General features: G+C 49.2%; 3 protein-coding genes across 3 annotated transcripts; 2 read left to right on the forward strand and 1 right to left on the reverse strand.

The window, feature by feature from the left end:
• Positions 1 to 8465: 8465 nt before the first annotated feature.
• Positions 8466 to 9074, reverse strand: LOC128729155 (uncharacterized). Its single transcript, XM_053822809.1, has 3 exons — positions 8961 to 9074; positions 8776 to 8899; positions 8466 to 8713 (listed from the first exon to the last, which is right to left on the reverse strand). Exons 1-3 carry the CDS (start codon positions 9058 to 9060, stop codon positions 8602 to 8604), a joined length of 336 nt encoding a protein of 111 aa, XP_053678784.1. The 5' UTR covers positions 9061 to 9074; the 3' UTR covers positions 8466 to 8601.
• A 1081-nt stretch (positions 9075 to 10155) lies between these two features.
• Positions 10156 to 12675, forward strand: LOC128728622 (uncharacterized). Its single transcript, XM_053822252.1, has 3 exons — positions 10156 to 10242; positions 10565 to 10840; positions 10909 to 12675. Exons 1-3 carry the CDS (start codon positions 10156 to 10158, stop codon positions 12673 to 12675), a joined length of 2130 nt encoding a protein of 709 aa, XP_053678227.1.
• Positions 12676 to 15275: 2600 nt separating this feature from the next.
• LOC128728656 (luciferin 4-monooxygenase-like) lies at positions 15276 to 17148 on the forward strand. The gene is made up of 3 exons (XM_053822289.1): positions 15276 to 15615; positions 15683 to 16025; positions 16088 to 17148. The coding sequence occupies exons 1-3, from the start codon at positions 15276 to 15278 to the stop codon at positions 17079 to 17081; spliced, it is 1677 nt and encodes a 558-aa protein (XP_053678264.1). The 3' UTR covers positions 17082 to 17148.
• Positions 17149 to 19100: the final 1952 nt, after the last annotated feature.

Below are 19100 nucleotides of genomic sequence, written 5' to 3' on the forward strand. Positions count from 1 at the left end.
GCTGGATTTAATTAATGAAAACTACATCGACAGTTGTTGACATATCTTTCGCATATTCTGTGTGTTGGAAATTAAATTAAAATAGACATTCAATTGGGACCGCCGGTAGAGGGATGAGCAACATTCGAGCTTTCTGCAGTTTCCACAAAACAGGTTTGCGTGGAATCGAAACGGTGCGCGTTCTTGCTTCCGTCGCTTTTGAGGCGTTTTGTGAAAGTTTCTTTTTTTCCTCGTGTATTATCATTGATTCATTATGTTTTATGTACGTTTGTTTGCATTGCTTTCGTATCATTCCGCTCATTGATGTAACTTACAGCTCGAATCGGGGGGTTTATGCTTTACATTAAGCCACTTTCATGTTTCGTTTATTTGATTTCAATTTTGTTGTCGCTCTTGTTGTTGTTGCTGTTGTTGTATTTCCCTCATTAGCGGGTTGATAATGAAATTCCGCTGCTTCCGATGGAAGACAAATTATCGTTCACTTTTCGTGTGCCCGAGTGGCCGATTGCTTTTCTCGGGGTCACCCGCCGTCATTAGTGCAAAACTCCCTTCCGTGGCGGCCCTTTTTTCTTTACCGAACCCGTTCCGGTCGCGTTCGCCTTTCTCCCGCGGGCGGCCCATTGTGCATCGATCCGTCGGTTGATTGGATTAGCGCGCTTTATTGTTGCCTTTTTCGTTGTGCGTGCGTGTGTGTGTGTGCGGGGCTTTTTTTCATTTTTATTTTCCCATTCCCAACCCCCGATGGGTGCATCAGGCTCCGGTAGGGCCACTTTGGTTTACCACACGCCGTAGCGAGAAAGCCCCTTAAATTAGTCCGCATTTTCAACCCACCAACACCCCGTAAACTGGGCGCGAGTGGGTGCATGGAATTTTCCTTAAATTATAAATTTTAATATTCCCCCCTCCCTTAGTCGTACGTGAAAACACACACCCATTGGGTTGAGCCCTTTTTCGGGCAGGCCCTAGTACTATGTTTTCGCCTCTTCCTCGTTCCCTTCCTCGCCCTTCCTTGGAAAAAAGAAAACGGTGCCGCTGGACCGGTTTCAATTGATCGATCGTCGAATTTTCTACGCCACGACAATGTGCAACACACACAAAAAAAACCCGTAAACTCACAGCCCGGGAAAAAGGGCACAGCCTCCAGCACGGGGGCAGGGGGAGGGTAAATAGATAAAGCGACAAACAAAACAAAAAAAAACCGTTCGACAGTGTTGTACTTTTCCGCCCGAAAAGCAACTCCGGGCCGTTGTGAAAACGTGAAAACGATGTCGTTACTTTTCCCTTCTCGCGCGCTTTGGAGGGCAAATGAACCGAACGCGGGGAAGGGGTAGTTGGGGGGGGGGGGGAGGAGGACGCGATACACACACATACATACATGCTGCTGTCCGTTTAACAATTGCGACGGAATGTTATTATTTCGCTAATTGCGCCTTGCCACCGGTGGCCTCGAAAGAAGCAAAATCGACCATCGAAAGGGAAGCGTCAAGGTTTGGTAAAGGGGGGGGGGGGGATGCGCGAGGGGCGAGGGGGGAAGGCGAAAGCCTCAACCCCGAAGAGGAAGCAGGGGGTTGTGAGGTGATCAGCCCCCTCCCCCCTCCCCCGTCTTCGCTAACGATCCCGGGGCCATTCATCTTGGCGGCTGAGGATGAACATGATGATTATGGTTATCTTATGAGCATCCCTCTTTGCTAAAGGGTGGATATACCCCCGCGTGGGCTTTTGTTGGGCTCGGGAAAGTGAAACTCCACACATGAGAGCGTGTGCGAAAAAAAAAACCCCGATCACCGAAACCGCCCGAAAGGTGGTTGCGTTTATTTTTATCTTTTTAGCAAGATCCACAATGCGGTGTACACACAAAAAAAAAATAAATAAAAGGCTGGCAGATAGCGATCTGTTGCAGGAGTACGCGCGTTTGGGCCGCCACGAATCGCTAATCGTTTGGTGCGATCGCACCGGGACATGTGGCTAACCTGGATGATGGCAAGCTGTTCGGAAGTACAACGGTTCGGTGGGTGTACGAGACGCTTGCGTAGAGATCGTGCGATAGACGATGTCTGACCATATGCGGTTTGCACCGTTGGGGGTGGACTTTCCACGTACACCTCCAGCTCCACATACTTCCGTGGAGGTGATGGTATCTGGGTGATGTCTATTCGCACTGAAATGTACTTACTGCGGCTATTTGCAAGCTGCGATCTAGATCAAAAAGGGTTGAGACAAGAGAGAAAAAAGGCAAGTTAATTAAAGTTAAGAATCACGTTGAGTACCGTGTGGAGTCGTCACAGTACACGTGACGCGTACACCCTTTGCGAGCTATTTCTCGCGAGATCTGTGTAACAATCTATGCAAAGTGAAGGAAGAAACCCGAAAAAAAATCGGTTCCGGGATACGCACCTTGAAGATCATTGATTGCCGTAAAGCTCCAATGTAGCAACAATTTGGACGATTAATTCCACACCAGATGGCGCGCGATGGACGCCCCAAAGATAAGTGGCAGCCGACTTCGACTAGGTGAGCGTTTGGGAAGCGTTATTGCGTAAGGGCGGCTCTCCGAAGACCCAGCAATAATTGGCGCAACATTGTCGTCGAAATAATATCCTGCTCGCGAGAACAACGCGGTCGCTTTGTACTTCCAAAGTCCAACGTCCCGAAGCGAACGGTTCGTCGCTGCAGGTTCAATTACTGTCAAGTGGGTTGGTTGGCTTGTCTGCACTTGAACTCCGGTAGGGCGGTGAATCACCCCCCTTTCCGCCAAGCAGAAGGGGGTAGTTAACGGTTGTTGTTGTTTTTTTCTTCTTTCGTTTGCTTTTTGTTTTCCTTCCCTTGGTTTTCCCGCCGCTGTTCGGCATCTCGTCTCGGGCTACTCCTTATCGTAACAACGGCGGTCATGGCGGTCACAATGCCGCCTATTACTTTCTCCCAGCTGCCGACGAGTAGTGCTCACTCCTGGGACCTTCGAACTTCGAGTAACCACCCCTTAGGTGGAACCTTTTTCGTAGGTATATGAGGATCCGCCTGGTGGATGCGTGTGGTAATTATCATTTTCCCAAATTGTTCGCCCAACCACCGGGTGGATGGTGGGTTTTTATTTGATTTCACAATTTCTCTGGCGTGCTGGTACTCGCCGAGGTTCCCTTCACCAGGCAGGACAATGGCCCATATCACGGTTTTCGGTGGATTTGAGCGGATAAGTTCAAACTAGGAGAAAGTGCAATTTAAGCGCCTCCGATCGGGTTCTTCGAGACACGTTCTTTGAGGTGAGCTAGGCGGCTGATCTGCTGAGTTGCTCAGGCCCAAACCACTGGGGTATGTTGCGTGCAAATGAATGTGGAACACGTACGCTTATTAAGGGGTAAAGGTGATCGTTCGTTGGAGCTTGATCGGTTGACAGCTCGCTAAAGAAGACGGCTGACGTTAGCTCAAGCATCTGTTTTTTTTTGTGCTCTCTGCTTACCTCAACCACAGGTCAACAAGCACGTGAAGATCATGAACACCGTCAGCTGTCACCGTACCAGGGAGTAGCTCTTTCGTACCTTTCATCGATTTAATGTCACTCTTCCAGAGGATGTCCGCAAGGATCCGGAAAGTCACGCTGATGCAATCGATTTTTTTTTGCGCACCGTCAGCAGCAACAAATCAATCCCCAAAAAGGCAGCCCGCGTCGTCTACTTCCTGAACACGCTTCAATAACCTGCCCGAGTTTACCGACGCTACGCCAGCAAACCTAACCAAACTAATCCCGTCGCAATTTCTGCCCGCCTTGTGCCACAACGGTATCTGTCGAATTCGCAAAACGATTACAAACCCGTTACCAGTTACGCAAGTGATTTGACACTAATAACGCCCGATCGGGTGACGGTTCAGCGGCTGTGGCGTTCTCTCCACCGAGCCGCGGCACAGAGGGAATTGATTTATTTCAGAGCAGCGCCTTCTGCCGGCCGCTTCCTAGTTCCTTGGTTTGCGTTCGCCTTTTTTTTTTGTTTTGCTTCCGGCGAGATTTAACTCCACACCCGGTTGCCGGTGGGTTCGCCAAAAACTGGTTTGCCAGAGCGGTTTCCAAAGGGTTTCCCTTTCGTTTCCAAGGAAGTGCAGGTGGGCTGTGTCACTGACGTAATACGGTTCTACCGTTCCGGAGTCACCCAGACGCCATCGCTCTATATCATGAAGCGTTGATGCGCTACCGTAAACGTTACTGATGTTGGACGTTACTCATTGTTAGATAATGATAATCAGAGAGGCATATAGCGGCCTGAACGAGCTTGTGGTGAGCTTCCCTTCACTACAGCTCACTGAGCAGGCCGTTCCGTCTTCTTTAGGTCGGTTTAAAAGCAATCCAACCCTCTTTTTTTCCGCCTGCATGATTGGCATTTAATTCGATCGTACTCCGATTTCCGCAGGTAAGTGAGCTCGTGAGGCAGAGTAAGCTACTAATAAGGGGCTTCTCAGTAGGGCCCATCGGTCCGGTTTCCCAGCCCACTTTGTCCCACTGGAGTGTCGTTCGTTCCAGCCGGAATGAGGAACCGGAACAAACGCGCACCGTTTTGTCGCCATTACCTACATTCGAGCGTGCGTGTACGCGCGTACAATCTTCCATCTGTGTAGCACGTGCGTGGTTGATTTTATTTTATTTTCCTTTTTTTTTATTGCTACCCACCACTCACCCACCACTCTCACCATCACCACCGCGTGTCAGCAGGTCGAGCAGGTTCCCGACCAAACGGACCAAACGGTTCGCTTCCGACATTCCCGCGTGTGGTTCATTACCCAGTTCGCTAGTCGGTCAGGATTAGATCGCGAAACGGCCCTTTCGCGTAATTGCGCTGTGCGTTTTCATTTGCGTGAATCTCACAGCCCTCTCTCTCTCCCTTTGAGGGAATGTTACAAGAAAGAGCAAGAAGAAGAGGAGCCCGCAAACGCTTTTGCTTTTCACACTCCACGCCGCTGAACAGCGCGCACACCCCCTTTTCGGTGCCGGCAACAACCCTCGTGTTTAGGGGTGTTCTTTTTTTTGCAACAGTTGGGGCTATTTTTGTTTTTAGCTCCCTTTCCACCCGCGAAACGCTTTAACCGACCTGCGGGATGCTGGATGGGTCTACAAACACAAAAAAAAACCGGTAGGAGCGGTGGTAGTGTCAGCTTCTCTTTCTTTCTTTTTATGCTGCCTCGGTTTGGTGCGAGTGATCGATTCTGCATCCCAACTCGATGGGCAAATAGGAAAGAGATATTTCGCTAGCGGTGGAGAGGGGCAGAGACACTGAGAGAGCCACCAAAGAGGGGGGATGGTGGGGTAGGGTGGAAAAGAAAATACGCCGGCCATCGATCGAGTGCGCTGGAGGGGTGTGAAGGCGCCCGAAAAACACCGGGGGAAGCTGAACACAGAAAGAGAGAGAAAGATAGAGAGACAGAGAGGGAGAGCAAAAAGCGAGAGAGCGAAAGAGTGGGAAACCACATGGAACCGCGCAGAGGGAGGAAGCGCAAGATATGGGAATGGCAATTGGAGCCCTCAAAACTTTGAAGTAGCTCCACAATCTACAATCAGCGGTTTGTTGATGGGTGAAGAAAAAAAAAACACAGCCACCCAGGGGTAGGAGATGGGGTGTAGAGGTACACACACACACACACGCGCGAGAAAAAAAAAGATAGGAAAAAAGCGCGACGCGGGAAAACGGTCAGCAACGTTCGTGAGGAGGTGGGGGATAGAGTTGGGGTAGGGTCGCCAACAGGCAGGCGGAATAGGAAACCATCTTGGCTCGGGGGGGTACCTTGGCGCTAGAGAAAGGCTATAAAACCGATCGGAAGTTGCGGGAAATTGCTTAGTTTCGGCGAGATTATCATCCCATGCGGTACAGGTGTTGACGGGGTACAGGTCTCGCACAGCGCGCTTTGACGTTTTGGTGCGCATAGTCTAGCGTTCTTTGTTTTTGTGTATGTGTGTATGGTACAGGAAGTGCTCCAGGCGATATAAGGCGAAATAAGCGAGTGACGTTCTTGGTTTGACCTGTCAGACCTGTGCGAGCGTAGGATCTGGATCTGTCCCCTATAGCAGGTGATAGTACCCCGACCTCGACGAGTGTGACGAGTGCAACGAGAGACATTGTGAGCCAAATTCGCGCGCAAAACGCATCGGAACCATGCGATCGGTACGTGTGAGTGTTGTTAGTCTGTCAAGCTTCCTTTAACTCCTAATTTGACTCTCTCTCTCGATCTTTGGTCGGAGGATCATTCTCCTTAACACTCACGGTGGATGAGTAAACGACACCGTCGGGTCTATTGGTTCTAAGCTGGTAGCGAGCTCAAGCTTGACAGCTGGACATTTCGGATCGATCAAGCTACCTAGTCATCTCCAATCAACCGAGACGCAAAATGCGCTCCATACAGCACGTGGGGAACCTGGGTCCTTTAATTCTTCTCCTTCGTAGTTACTAACGGTAGCTAATGGACGCGATCAGCGATTCATGTCACCTGTCCTCAATGTGACATTAGAAGCTTAATCTGTCAGTTTATCTACCAGCGCGTTGTTAAAATAACATCTCATTTAAACTCTCTAATTACCGAGAGAACGTGCCAAGAAGGGGTTTTCCACACACTGATAGAAAGCTTTACGATATCTAAGTCATGTCGTAACATTATATGAAAGGGCATAAAGTACGAAGAGCGTATAGGAGCATGAAGATCAAGAAGGAACCGGTTGGTGCGCAAGTCTCAGCCACTCTTTTACAGCTTACACCTCATTGGGCTTCTCACCTATGATTGAAGCTTTACTAGCGTGAAACATGAGCAACTTCTTCCTTCCAGCTGATGCGCACCCGCGTCGGGTTAGATCACAATTTTACCGCCAGCTAATTAAGCCATAAACGAACCGTTTGATCGCTCGTAAAACAGCTCCATTGCAGGTGATGCCCAGCGCGAATGAAACGATGAGGAAGTAAGCAATAAAACCCTTTTTTTTGGGAACATGGAAATAAATCGATCAAGCTTCGATATGGGCGCCATAATATGCAGATAGCGCCACAGGTCCGGTGTTCGCGTTCCTGTATAAAACGGGAACGTAACCAGCCTCTCTAGCGCAGGTGTAGGAGAAGCCGACCCGACCACACGGGACACGGAACAAGTTTGCCGAATCGGTGCATCTGTTTCGCGCGAGAGAAATCCGAAGATCTCGGCTGACAAAAACCGGATCCACCGCACGGTTTGACCGTGTGCCCAGCTAATCTAGTTTTTCCCAAAGTAAAAGTTCCCGCACCGCGCAGGTAGCGAACGGTAGCGGGGGTTTGCGATTGCGTAAATTGCAAGGCCATTTCCATCCAACCGGAAGCGAACCGGGCCAGAGTATGTCGACCTGCTCGGCATCATGAAGGGAAAGCCAACGCGAACCTGCGGCGAGATAATCGCATTTGCCTACTGCTGCTTCGGCTATCGCGGGTGCAGGACGCCGATGTGGGGTGGGATTAGAAAACGCACCCCCTTTTGCATGAAAAATTGACCACCCTCTTTTTTTTTTGCCACACCAAAGAAAAGCGTTGCAGTGCGGCCATAGTGTGCTCTGGTGGTGGGCATAAATTGCTAGAAATCGGAACCACTTCGGGTCGGGTTCGATCGGTTGGGTGGCGTCTCCTGTCCAACCACCCCCCCCCCCCCCCTGATTGGGGTGGGTTTTCCATCCCACCCCACCGTCGATGTTTGGAGGTGCGAGTTTCGCTTCTTCGTTTCGTTCGCTCCTCTCCACGGCAGGGTTTTGGAAGGCTTGTTAAGCAGCAAGAAGAAGGACGGAGACGGTGGTGGTGGTGGTGGTGTCGAGGAAGTGGGTGGGCAGAGGCGAGGTGCGACAAGTGTGAGCGTGCGTGTAAAAACTTTCCATTTCCCCCAATTGGGCGGGTTTTTTTATCTGCGTAACGCCAAGGAAAGTGCTATTTCTAGCGCACTTGCGCGGTTTTATGGAAATCGGCCCGCTTATGGGGGACAAACAATGGCGGGCTGGGTCTTTCCTGGCTTGTCTGATAATAGAGGAACTGGAGTAGGCCTTCGTGACGCTTTCCCGTTTCCTCTTCTAATCTTTACCCAACCGAAGTGGGTGGTGGAAGTTGGCAGCTTTTGGTAGACACCCGGCGAGAGCTGGACTTCTGAAGAGTTGCTCCATTGCAACCGGTTTCGAGTGCAAATGCCAAAAGGCGATAGCTCACGGGCAATTGAGGAATACCAAAAACCATCGGTAGTCATCTTGAGGACTGCTGTCAAGCGATCTCATGCAGCTGATGGTAGTTAGCAGCACTTCATTCACCCTCATCGTGTGGTTTACGTCCTTTTCTAATCAAAAATTGAACAAAATACATCCACAATAGGGCCACGGTTGGGATCAAAAGGTTGTCGCGCTCGGAAGCTGCCTTATCATCTTCGGACAATCTGGATGGAACCGCCATTGCATGATTTTAAAAACATATATTTATACCATCGGTCTAACCTTCGACGTTGGCCTAGATCAGTACGACCTGGCGTAGGGTTTTATTGCTTCCATTGCTGTATTTAAACTTGCTCCTGCTAGTGGCCCTTCAACATGCATAACTTGCGTCCAATTCGTGAATGTTAGTGCGCATAAATCAACCCTTACACCATGTTTTCCCCACTCATTACCAAATGAGGACAACACTCCGGATAGGGTTTCGAGTAGTCCGTCTGGGATAGGATCATTCCTGGTCCAACCGCAATAACGCCGCATCTGCAGAAGCAATCCGGGTATTCATTACTGACAAGCCGGTTAAGGTGTTTGCTTCAACTTACCCAGCAATTTGCAGCGAATAGTCACTGCCACAGCTCATCTGCTCACATCGCTCGGGCCGCTGGCGCACTTCGTTAACGGGAACCAATATCTTCAACGCATCATCGTAGCAGTGACCCTCCTGATCTATATGAGCGGTATAAGAAAGATCACGGGCGCACTACAGACACTTGCGTCCATCACTCACCTGGGCTTTTTGCGTCGGGTTTAATGTACACGTACGCCTGTGTCACCGAGGCGAGAAAAACGATCGCAATTACCATCGTGGCGTTGATCGTTGGCTTCATTTTGGGGAGGTTGTCTGATTGTTGCCTCACTGTTAGTACCGTTCCTGCAATGTCTCTGCTACTCAAAGATGTCTGTTAGATCCGCTGCTACCGAGGTCTCGCTGGGAAGTGAGCGAATTTCTGTGGCATTTGCAGGAATAACACGCGCGCTAGATTCGATGAGATGATTCAGGTTCAATAGGCTATCGCTTGCAAAGTGCAATGCATTTAGTGGAAAAAAGAAAGAGAGAGAGAGAGAGAGAAAGAGAGCGAAGGGAACATTGGAGCGACCTTGATATGGAGGAGCAGACGAAAAAGAGCACCCGAGTGCTGCAAAGCTTGTGGAAATTCCACAGATTGCGGAAGATAGGAAGACGTGCCGTCTAGCAGGATTATTTGTTTGTTTTAAACCTCTGTTCTTAGCATTTGCAGACGGTAAACATTTCGTTTGCTAAAAAAACCCAAAGATGGTCCAAAATTCCATAGTGTCGCGCATTGATAAACGTTTGATTGGAACCCCAATGTTGCTCTACAAGACTGTTTTGATGCAGATGGTCTGAACTGGTTTCCGTGCCATCAGGCTGGCGTTATTTTGAATTGATTGCTTTTAATTGCTTATTTTTTAGTCGCTTGAAAAAAAAAAAATAACCGGTTGTATCTCGCTACACTGCGGATGTTGGTTTCAAATATATAATCACGAGAAACGTGTTTATTGCTCTCCTATAAACAAGCATACATTTCCAATCATCTGATTAATTCACTGCTACGCTCGAAATTGCGTTGGCTCACAACGGAATCCGAGCGAGTGAAGCAAATAAATAATGCAGTAAACGTTATTCACTCCTCCACAAGCATCAGCGGTAGGAGAACCGCACGGCTGTGTATCAAATATCATGCTACATTTTTGTTTCCTTTCCTTCAACATAATTGCTCCATCGCCAACGTTAATGGCGCGGAAAAATAAGCTAAACATGATCGCCCACACGCGGCAAGTGAAAGCTGACCAAAGCCGCTTCCTAGTGCCATTGCTCGTAACCGTACCTTACTGCTGCCTCCGGTACCGGTCAGTCCTGTTTCAAATAAATTAGACCCTGATGCTACCGCGGGGCGATTACGATGCGTCATGGCGGTAAGATCTCGCAACTGATGATTGTAGGTCCGCTGTGCCATAGATATGTGACGGGACTAGTGGTTGCCAGCGAGGTAGTTTCTCTCTCTAGGGATTAATATTTGCCCTAGAGCAATTAGCGAACAATTTTAGAGAGTAGCTATGCTTCTGGGCTAGAGGAGGAACGTGGCTCGGATTTGTTGCACAACACCAAGGCGAGGAACCGTTGGTGTGGTGTAGTAGAAGCTTCCTATCAGCTGCTTTAATAGGTGATATGTGAATCGTTAAAAAAATCAATCTAGTCTTATGTGTTGAACATCGCGACATACCTACAATACGGCCGCCATTGTTCTCGCAACCTTCCCATCTGCCTTGAGTGAGATGCTGTATGTCATGCTAGATGTACTCTTCTTCCAGACAACGTTCTTCACGATGCCGATGTTAGCGGTGATCATGGCGATGCTCCTGCTGCTGTTACCAGTCCAAGGAGCCGAACGACGCCGTCCTTTGTATCGGCGAGGTTCAACTACAACCACGGCTAGCCCTCTAACAGACGACAGCGAGGGTTCTGAGAGCAAGTTCAAACCTAACGGCAAGGATCTGTACACTGTGAGCGATTCCTACCCGGTGTCAGATGGAATCGGTGCGAGTGGTCCAGCTGGAAGCTTCAAATCGGACGGCGATAAACTCACGGTAAGCCGCATCAGTGACGTTAGGTTGAGATGCGATCACTCACCTTCATCGTACTCTTACTCCAACAGTCGTTCTCGGAGTACTCCTTCGGCAGCACGAAGCTTTCTGATGGCGGTGGTGGTCTAGATGGTTCTGACGAGGAGACAAGCTTCGGTAGTAGCTTCAAGAACCACAAGAAAGCCTCACTATTGCCGACGACCAACGCCGGCAGTAAAGACCGCAAGCCTGCAGGTGGGGCCTTCGACTTCCTGAACGGTGACTACGCGAAACCCAAGGTGACCTCCAGTGGTACTCACCTGCTGGACACCTCCTCGCTCGCTGGCAAATCGAAAGGTGTTCCCTCGTCAATCTCAAGCAAGTTCTCGATCTCACACCCTACCCCAAGCAGTAGTAAGGTAGCTGGGAAGCTGGCACATCTGGACGATTCCACCGAGTACGACGTGTACGCAGGGCTTGGTCAGACCACTGGCAAAGGCAAGCTGGGCGTGAATGGGGGCAAGCTACGGGGTAACGCCGCCAGCCCGTTTCCCTCGACCGTCGGTAGCTCGGGAGGGTTCGAGGGTAAGGTGAAGAAGGTGCCGTTCAAGTACGAAGATGGCGGACTTGCGTCCCTGTCCGGTAAAGGTAGCAAGCAGAAGTCCAAACTCCCGCTTGATGAGGACACGTTCGGCAGTGGATCACTCGCATCCGCAAGCAACCCGTTCCCGGGGTTAGGTGGTTTCGATAGTGGCAGCTTCGGTGCCGGTCTTAAGCAGCAGCAACAGCAGCAGATTGGCACATCCGGTGCCTCGAAGAGCAAGTTCAACTTCGCAGAACCGCCACCACTCGTCAAGTCGACACTCAACACGTTGAAGCATTTCGGCGAGGGACTGATAGGTAATGGTAACGGGGCCGGTCGAGCACCGTACGAGGTTGAAAGTGACGAGAACAGCTACAAGTTCGGCACGTACTTCGGCAAAGGACCCTTCGGTGCTGCGGAGGAGAGTTATGAGAGCTCCAGCGAGCCGCTAGCGAAAGGTCCTAAATACCCGAAGCTAGGCGGTGTTGGAACCTCGACTGTCGGTGGCAAGTTTGCCACCGATTTCGACGTGAAGAACATCAAGCTGACCGGCGATGGTGGCGCGTATGGCACACTCGGGCACAAGCTGCCTGGTACACTGTCCAAGAACACACCGCCTCATCACAAACACACGCAACCTGTTTCGGCACCACAACATCACGTTCCCCACCATCATCACCAGTACCATCATCATCAACAGCAGCAGCTGCAGCCACAGCAACACCTGCAGCAGCAGCCGCAACAGCAGCAACAGCCACCACACTCAGCCTCGCACGCACACGCGCACACGCTCACCACCACCGGTAGCATTGACAATCCTAACCCACTCGACTTTCGGCCGAAGTTTAAATTACAAGATGTCCCCAATTTGTATCCCGCCGACCATCTAGGTGCCGGTATCGCGGCCAAGGGCCAGATCGAGAACTTCCTCAACTCGGAGCACGCGCTGAAGGACGAGTCGCTGGTGGCGCAGCTGCTCGGTGACGGCAGCCCGGCCTCCCGCCCGCACTACCACCAGTTCCTGAAGTCGCAGGAGGACGAGAAGCTGGAGAAGGAGGCGCTGCGGCAGCAGATCGAGTATCTGAAGGCGCAGGCGGCCAAACGCCCGGTTGACGTTGGCAACCCGAACCGACCACCGATCGTCTCGAATGCGCAGAAGTTCCGCCCGGTTCGTCGGATTCCTTCGCACGTGCGATTGGGCGTGAAGGCGCCTTACCCGCTGCCAAGGATCCCGCACTACAATGACCGCCCGTACAGCATCAGCTTCAAGATCTAGAGCTTCAGGATGCGTGCTGTGTTGAGAGCTTTCCCACCCCCTAATTCCTTGCGAGGTTCCTTTCACTCTTTCGTCCTTGATCATTTTCCCGTGCATCTGCTCGCCTCTGCCTCGATGGCAATAGTCAGAATTTGTTACCGAGTTTTCTTTGCTGTCCCGCATGTAGTTTTCCTCTTCCGCTTGTAGCGTGTATTATTTGATTATTTATTTGTTGACTAGATCGTAGGCGCATCCACGACCTCTGGTTCCATTACCGCCGTGGCGTAATAGCGGGGTTGTGGGTTTATGAAGGACAAAACCTGTAATAAATGAACATTTTCTACAAAATCGTGGACCTATTTGTTGCTACTTATCCGGATCAAGTCACATAGCGATAGAATCTCCTACTCCTCTTATGTATGGGGAGCTCCGTTGGATCAGCCATGGTTTCCAAACCCTTAAAAAAGGTGGGTATGCAAATTGTTTACAACACTGTATTATTTAATGAGGACACTTTACGCAGTTCACAGTTTGAGAATTGAATCACCAGTTTTGTAAGCGAATAAATGCAATATATATATATATATACTACGGTTAGAAAAAAGTAATTAATAAAGCGACAATAATTAAAAGCACCCTGCTCTAAAATTTGACATTCCACTAAGTGTCATTAAAAAAAGCCTATAAAAACAAAAATGTAACAGGTAGATAACTATAACTATCCACACTAGATGGAATCTGAATAATTGGTAATGGCAGTGGATATATACTTACATAAATTTGTATAATTGGAGTAAAACTTGAGAAGACGAATGAAAAATACACCAACTCGTAAAGCAGTTTAATTGTATATCTCCCGTTTAGTTGGCAAGCTAGAGCAGAATTAACATGTTTACCGTTGCTCACGATTTGTAAAACATCGCTAGTGTAACATGCTGTTCGTGGATAACGTCGGCCCCTTGACGATGGCTAAAGTTATATACGAGAATGGATAGAAGCGAATGTTGTCTTATGGCTCAAAGTCTGCTTAAAAATAAACAAATAATAATACCCGGATGGAAGCCCACTGCTCCGACAACCATGCTTTTGCGGTAGTTGAGTTTGGTTTTAGAAAAGAACTCTCTGTAGCTCACCAGCTTCAGCGTGTTCTGCATGTCCTTAATAAGTGTAGCGGAACGTCACCCAAATAATGGGTGACGGCATATTTTTCAGAATGCCATGTGACCTATTTTTGGGGCGACGGCACAAACGCCTGATTTTGATTTGATGCATTTTTTGAATATTTAGACCAGCTATTATTCTCAAATATCAAATTTATGACCAAACAGAATCGTTACATATGAGCAAGAAACGCTTGAATCGTGGCAGTCTGTGGAATTGCTTAAAAACCGCTTGACACTCAAGGTATGAAACAATTGTGAAGCGTAGGTCTTCCGACGACACAGGGGGTTAGGGGAGAGACCCTGTAAGCCACCCCCAATACAAACGCAACAAAAAGTCATAAAAACGATTCGAATAGGAGAACTATTGGAAACGACACACGCTACGAAAAAGGACTAAGGATTGGAAACATGAAAGATGGAACTGCAGATCCCTCACAGCACCCGGAAGTACACGTATTCTTGCGGACGAGGTGAGGACCCACGGCTTCGGAGTAGTAGCACTTCATAAGGTGCGCTGGAAAGGAGTTTGGGAGCGCCCCTATGGCAGTGATTGCAGGATCTACCAAAGTTGTGGGGAAAAGCATGAACTTAATGAAAGGATGCGCAAGTTGAGGATCCGTGGGAGGTTCTTTAATTTGAGCATTATCAAACGGGTAAATGATAGCTGTGTAAACATTATTTCCACATTGTGTTTTTCGTTATTCTGATGCTTTCAAAATTGTTCATAACCAAAGTTGCTGAAAGCTGATGGGTTGAATATGGTGACATCTAGATGGCGCTGACACAATTCGGGAGCTTTAAGCTCTCTTCTAATGGAAAATGCTGTTTGGTTTTGTTCGTTTGGTGAAAATTTGAAGTAATCGAATGGGAGTAAATGGAGACAGATTCATTGCGTTTGATAATTCTGCAGCGATTTTTCCTGTATGTAAAATATGGAAGAATAAAAACTGGAAATCACGCAAATAAGCTTAGTAACAACGCGTCGCATTAACGTTGAAAAAAATACACAAACATTTTACATCATTTTATGCGATGCATTATTTGCAAAAAATACGCTTCTATTTGCATTCATTTCTCTTTTATAGCCGTTATTTTTGCACAAAACAAAAAACAAACCAGTAGTCATCTCGATCTTCTGAATCCCTAACAGCCTAAAAAAACCCTTTACCCTTGAGATCAAAGGTAACGCTGGGAGTTCACAATTTGCGCGTACGTCTAGATTACACGCCACCGAACGCATTTTCGCGCGTTGATAGCAAAACCGCTCGATAAACGATGCACCAGAGTGAAGAAGGGCCGTATCGAAAGGGGTTGCAGTACCGTAAGCCCTCTGGGACCGTTAAAGGTGCGACTAATCGCTTTTTATCACCCTGCCTGATAGCGATACCGCTCCGTCACCGGCCAGAATCGTGCATCCAAAAGGTGTTCAGTCTTCAACCAGCACGCACACACGACACCATGGCACACGAAGACAACCGATACGTCGTTAGTGGACCGCCCCATCGGTCAGACATTTCCGCCGGATGTGATTCGCTTGGTTCGTTCGTACGTCGGAAGTTGCTACAGAATGGCCGCGAGGTAGCGCTGATTGATGGCGTATTTGGGACGGAGGTTACGTACCGGGAACTACTCGAGCAGGGTGCGCGATTGGCCGTCTGTTTGCGCCAACAGGTTGGCATCCGGAGTGGAGACGTGATCGGGATCGTGTCGGAGAACCGGCTTGAGTTTCCGGCTGTGCTGGTGGGAGCTTTTCTACTTGGGGCCACAGTTGCACCGATCAACCTAACCTATACTGAGCGTACGTGTGCTGTGACAAGTAGTACAGCGTGTACTACGATCTCTCAACTTCCTCTCTCAACCTGCAGGTGAGCTGGAACACGCATTTGGGCTGTCAAAACCGCGTGTTCTGTTCTTCTCGGCGTTCGCTGCTGATCGGATCGTGCCTGCAGCCACCTCAGAACGGTGCCGTGGGTATATCGAACGCTTGGTTCTGTTTGGTGATGAGAACCCTTTCGAAGCTGGTCCAGTAGTACTGCTGGAGCAGTTTCTCGCGACTCAACCACCGGTAGATCCTGAAGGGTTTGAGATCGAACCAACACGTGTCAATGAGCATGTAGCACTGATCATGTGCTCCTCCGGAACAACTGGTCTTCCGAAAGGCGTCCAGTTGACTCAAGCGAACGTGATGGCTAGCGTCGGACTCACGGAGTACGTGCCAGGTGAGCAGTAGGTGCGTTGGGTACTCTAACGACTTGTTTTTCAAACCGTAGGGAGTCATCATCGACAATGACGGACATGCCAGACCGCATGGTGGTGTTGTGCGTGTTACCCTGGTTCCACGCATTCGGTTGTCTGAGCCTTGTGAACGTCTTATGCATCAAGGAGTTGATGGTATCACTTCCAAAGTTCGAAGACTTTCTATATCTCGGCTGCATTGAGACGTACCGTTGCAATACGCTGCTAACAGTGCCACCGATTGTGCTGTTTCTCGCGAAACACCCGCTGGTGGATAGCTACGATCTCGCTAGCGTGCACACGATCATCTGTGGAGCAGCTCCACTGCCACGGGAAACTGAAGAACTGCTGCGAAAGCGACACCCGCAGGTCCGGTACGTCCGGCAGGGGTACGGAATGAGTGAGTTGACGTTGGCGACTCTCGTCCAGAGTGGTGAAGATCACAAACCGGGCAGTGTAGGACGGGCACAGATTGGCACACAGGTGAAGGTTGTCGATCCGGAAACGGGTCGGGCTCTTGGTCCAAATGAACGTGGTGAGCTGTGCTTCCGTGGTACGCAGGTGATGCGAGGTTATGTTGGAGATGAGAAGGCCACTCGACTGACGATCGATTCAGAAGGATGGCTGCATTCCGGTGACGTTGGGTACTATGATGAGGATGGCGAGTTCTTCGTCGTTGACCGGTTGAAGGAGTTGATCAAGTACAAGGGGTATCAGGTGCCACCGGCAGAGATTGAGTCGGTGTTACTCGGACACCCGGGCGTCTTGGATGCGGCCGTTATAGGTGTTCCGAATGAGGAGGCTGGTGAGCTTCCACTCGCATTCATCGTACGTCAGCTCGGTGAGGTTGGTGCCTCTGTTACAGCACAAGAACTTGTGCAGTACGTGCAACAACGGGCGTCGGCAGCTAAGAGGCTACATGGAGGAGTGCGATTCATCGACGCCATTCCGAAGAACCTGAGCGGGAAGATTCTACGGCGCGAGTTGCGTGAACTTGCGCGAGAGGAACACACCCGATCGAAGTTGTAGCTGCTTTGAGAGCTTATCGGGTTGGGTAATTGCTGACGCCGATTACTTCAATAAACCGCTGGTGTAGAGCGTGACGAGAGATTTCGTTATCTGCGACCTGAGTGTGTGTTATCAAACTCGACAATCAATACCGACCCTGTTTGAATCGATGTGCAGGTCAGCAAGAAAGAGAGGATGAACGTTTTCAACTGTTATCACCTCTTTGGTTAGACGGTAAATGATCTCCATCAACCTTTTAAAGTAGTTTGGACAAGGTATTTGCACGCTGGTATCTGACCTTATTGGATCCGATTGAGTATGTTGTTGAATGTTAGGTCAGGCTTATCGGTGATGAACTTTAAACCACTCACTCTGGATGCTTCAGAAATCGCCGCTTAATGTTGAACATTCAACTTCTTGTTTTTTTGTTATGATCAACTTATAATTCGCCAATGACATTTACTGCTCAAATTGAAAATATTAATAATGTTTCTTAATGCAACACGACCTTGAAGAACAGCGTGTTCTTGCTTCTGCCGACTTTACTCAAGGTTTGTAAGTATGAAGGGCAAACAAAAATCATGCCATGCTTCGCCTTAATGACCTCTGCATATCCGGTTTCGAATAATGAAGCACCAGCGAAAGCTGCGAGCTAACCCACATCCTGCGCTTCCGGTAATTGGACATCGACACCATTTTCCGAAGCGTTCACTGCACGATTGGACCGGGTTCGAAGATAACCCGCACCCTGCTGACCACCGGCGTCGGCCAACAAGGCTCGTGTATACGTTTAATTTACGAGCAGCGGTGAATGTAATCAACGTGAGCTCAACTCTATTACGTCGGCGAACGTTTATCACGCCTCAATTGGCGCGCTGCTGAGGTAGAATGCACGGCTTCCATTTATCAGCCGGCGTTTTCTCGTCCTTGCGGTGTCCGGTGGTTGGGTTTGAGATCGTTTTCAATGGCGCAGCACCCAGGGTGCTAGAATGCCTAAACTGGCGTGAAGTGCGAACCAGGACGTAGTCGAGCTGTGAGAAGAAGGCGAGAGTAGTAGCGATAACAGCGCCACGACGCCAGTCGAACATGCTGACTAGTAAACGATAATAATTGGATCGTACCAGCGCAGGTCCTCTAAGGTAAACTGAGATGCAAGAAGGCAAGCAGCCTACTAGAAGTGAAAGAAAAAGAAGGCAAAAATGCAAGGACGTCAGCCAGCCAGCAGGACGAGCATGGAAGGGACATAAAATCATAAACCTATCGCCAAGTCTCCGATGGACGATTTCTGATCGGTTCGATTTCGTGCCACTGCAATTTTCTATCGCTCTTTCATCTCGACGGATAAGTGAGATGCTAATGCCTGCTAAGAAGACAGTTTGATTTTTGTCCTTATACTTTAAAAAGGGTAGATTTTGTTCAAGCATCATGGTGAAGCGTTTGGATATACGCTGCTGTGTTTGTTAGGGAATGACAAAGGGTGCCAGAAGCGTAGTAAAATCCTAACCCAGAGTCATCCCGGGAACGGCAACCCTTGGGAAGGTACAGCTAATTTGACAGCTCATCTTTGCCAGCTCGCAGGTCGCGTGCTGCTCATTCTCCGGAAGAACACCTAGCGTACGGCGTTGCCATCAGCACGGCGAACGTCAATTCCCCGGTCAATCCACTTGACAGCTTAAATGTGCAGCAACACCTTTCTGTCATTTATCACCAGGAAGAGCGAAAGTTTAGGATTCCCTTTTACCGCTTCAATTCGAAGGACATTGCTCTGCATTTCTAATGGTTCGTTCGTATTTCCCTTGCGACAGGAGTGGCTTTAGCTAGAATCTACGCTTTAGAGTGCTTTCTGAAGCGGGAGTCATTAAGAAATGGTGGCTTATTGGAGCGCGATGCAAGACGTCAAATAACTCTTTAATATCAGATGTTTTTGGGCGATCCATTTCTCATGACACATTTATTGCTGGATTATTGTCAAATTCAAACAAGAGCCGACAAGTTCCCTGACCTATCGCTCCGTTGGGGTTGTCTTGGTATGCCGCATGG

Source organism: Anopheles nili, chromosome X (assembly GCF_943737925.1).
Source record: "Anopheles nili chromosome X, idAnoNiliSN_F5_01, whole genome shotgun sequence".
Classification (NCBI taxonomy): domain Eukaryota; kingdom Metazoa; phylum Arthropoda; class Insecta; order Diptera; family Culicidae; genus Anopheles; species Anopheles nili.

Bases quoted from the DNA above. Each gene is read 5' to 3' on its own strand.
- LOC128729155 (XM_053822809.1), bottom strand. From the start codon at position 9,060: ATGAAGCCAACGATCAACGCCACGATGGTAATTGCGATCGTTTTTCTC. The intron at 8,900-8,960 runs GTGAGTGATGGA...CCGCTCATATAG, and splicing joins ACCCGACGCAAAAAGCCCAG to ATCAGGAGGGTCACTGCTAC. The intron at 8,714-8,775 runs GTAAGTTGAAGC...TTGCTTCTGCAG, and splicing joins TATTCGCTGCAAATTGCTGG to ATGCGGCGTTATTGCGGTTG.
- LOC128728656 (XM_053822289.1), top strand. From the start codon at position 15,276: ATGGCACACGAAGACAACCGATACGTCGTTAGTGGACCGCCCCATCGG. The intron at 15,616-15,682 runs GTACGTGTGCTG...CTCAACCTGCAG, and splicing joins CAACCTAACCTATACTGAGC to GTGAGCTGGAACACGCATTT. The intron at 16,026-16,087 runs GTACGTGCCAGG...TTCAAACCGTAG, and splicing joins GCTAGCGTCGGACTCACGGA to GGAGTCATCATCGACAATGA.
- LOC128728622 (XM_053822252.1), top strand. From the start codon at position 10,156: ATGCGTCATGGCGGTAAGATCTCGCAACTGATGATTGTAGGTCCGCTG. The intron at 10,243-10,564 runs GTAGTTTCTCTC...CTCTTCTTCCAG, and splicing joins GACTAGTGGTTGCCAGCGAG to ACAACGTTCTTCACGATGCC. The intron at 10,841-10,908 runs GTAAGCCGCATC...TTACTCCAACAG, and splicing joins CGGACGGCGATAAACTCACG to TCGTTCTCGGAGTACTCCTT.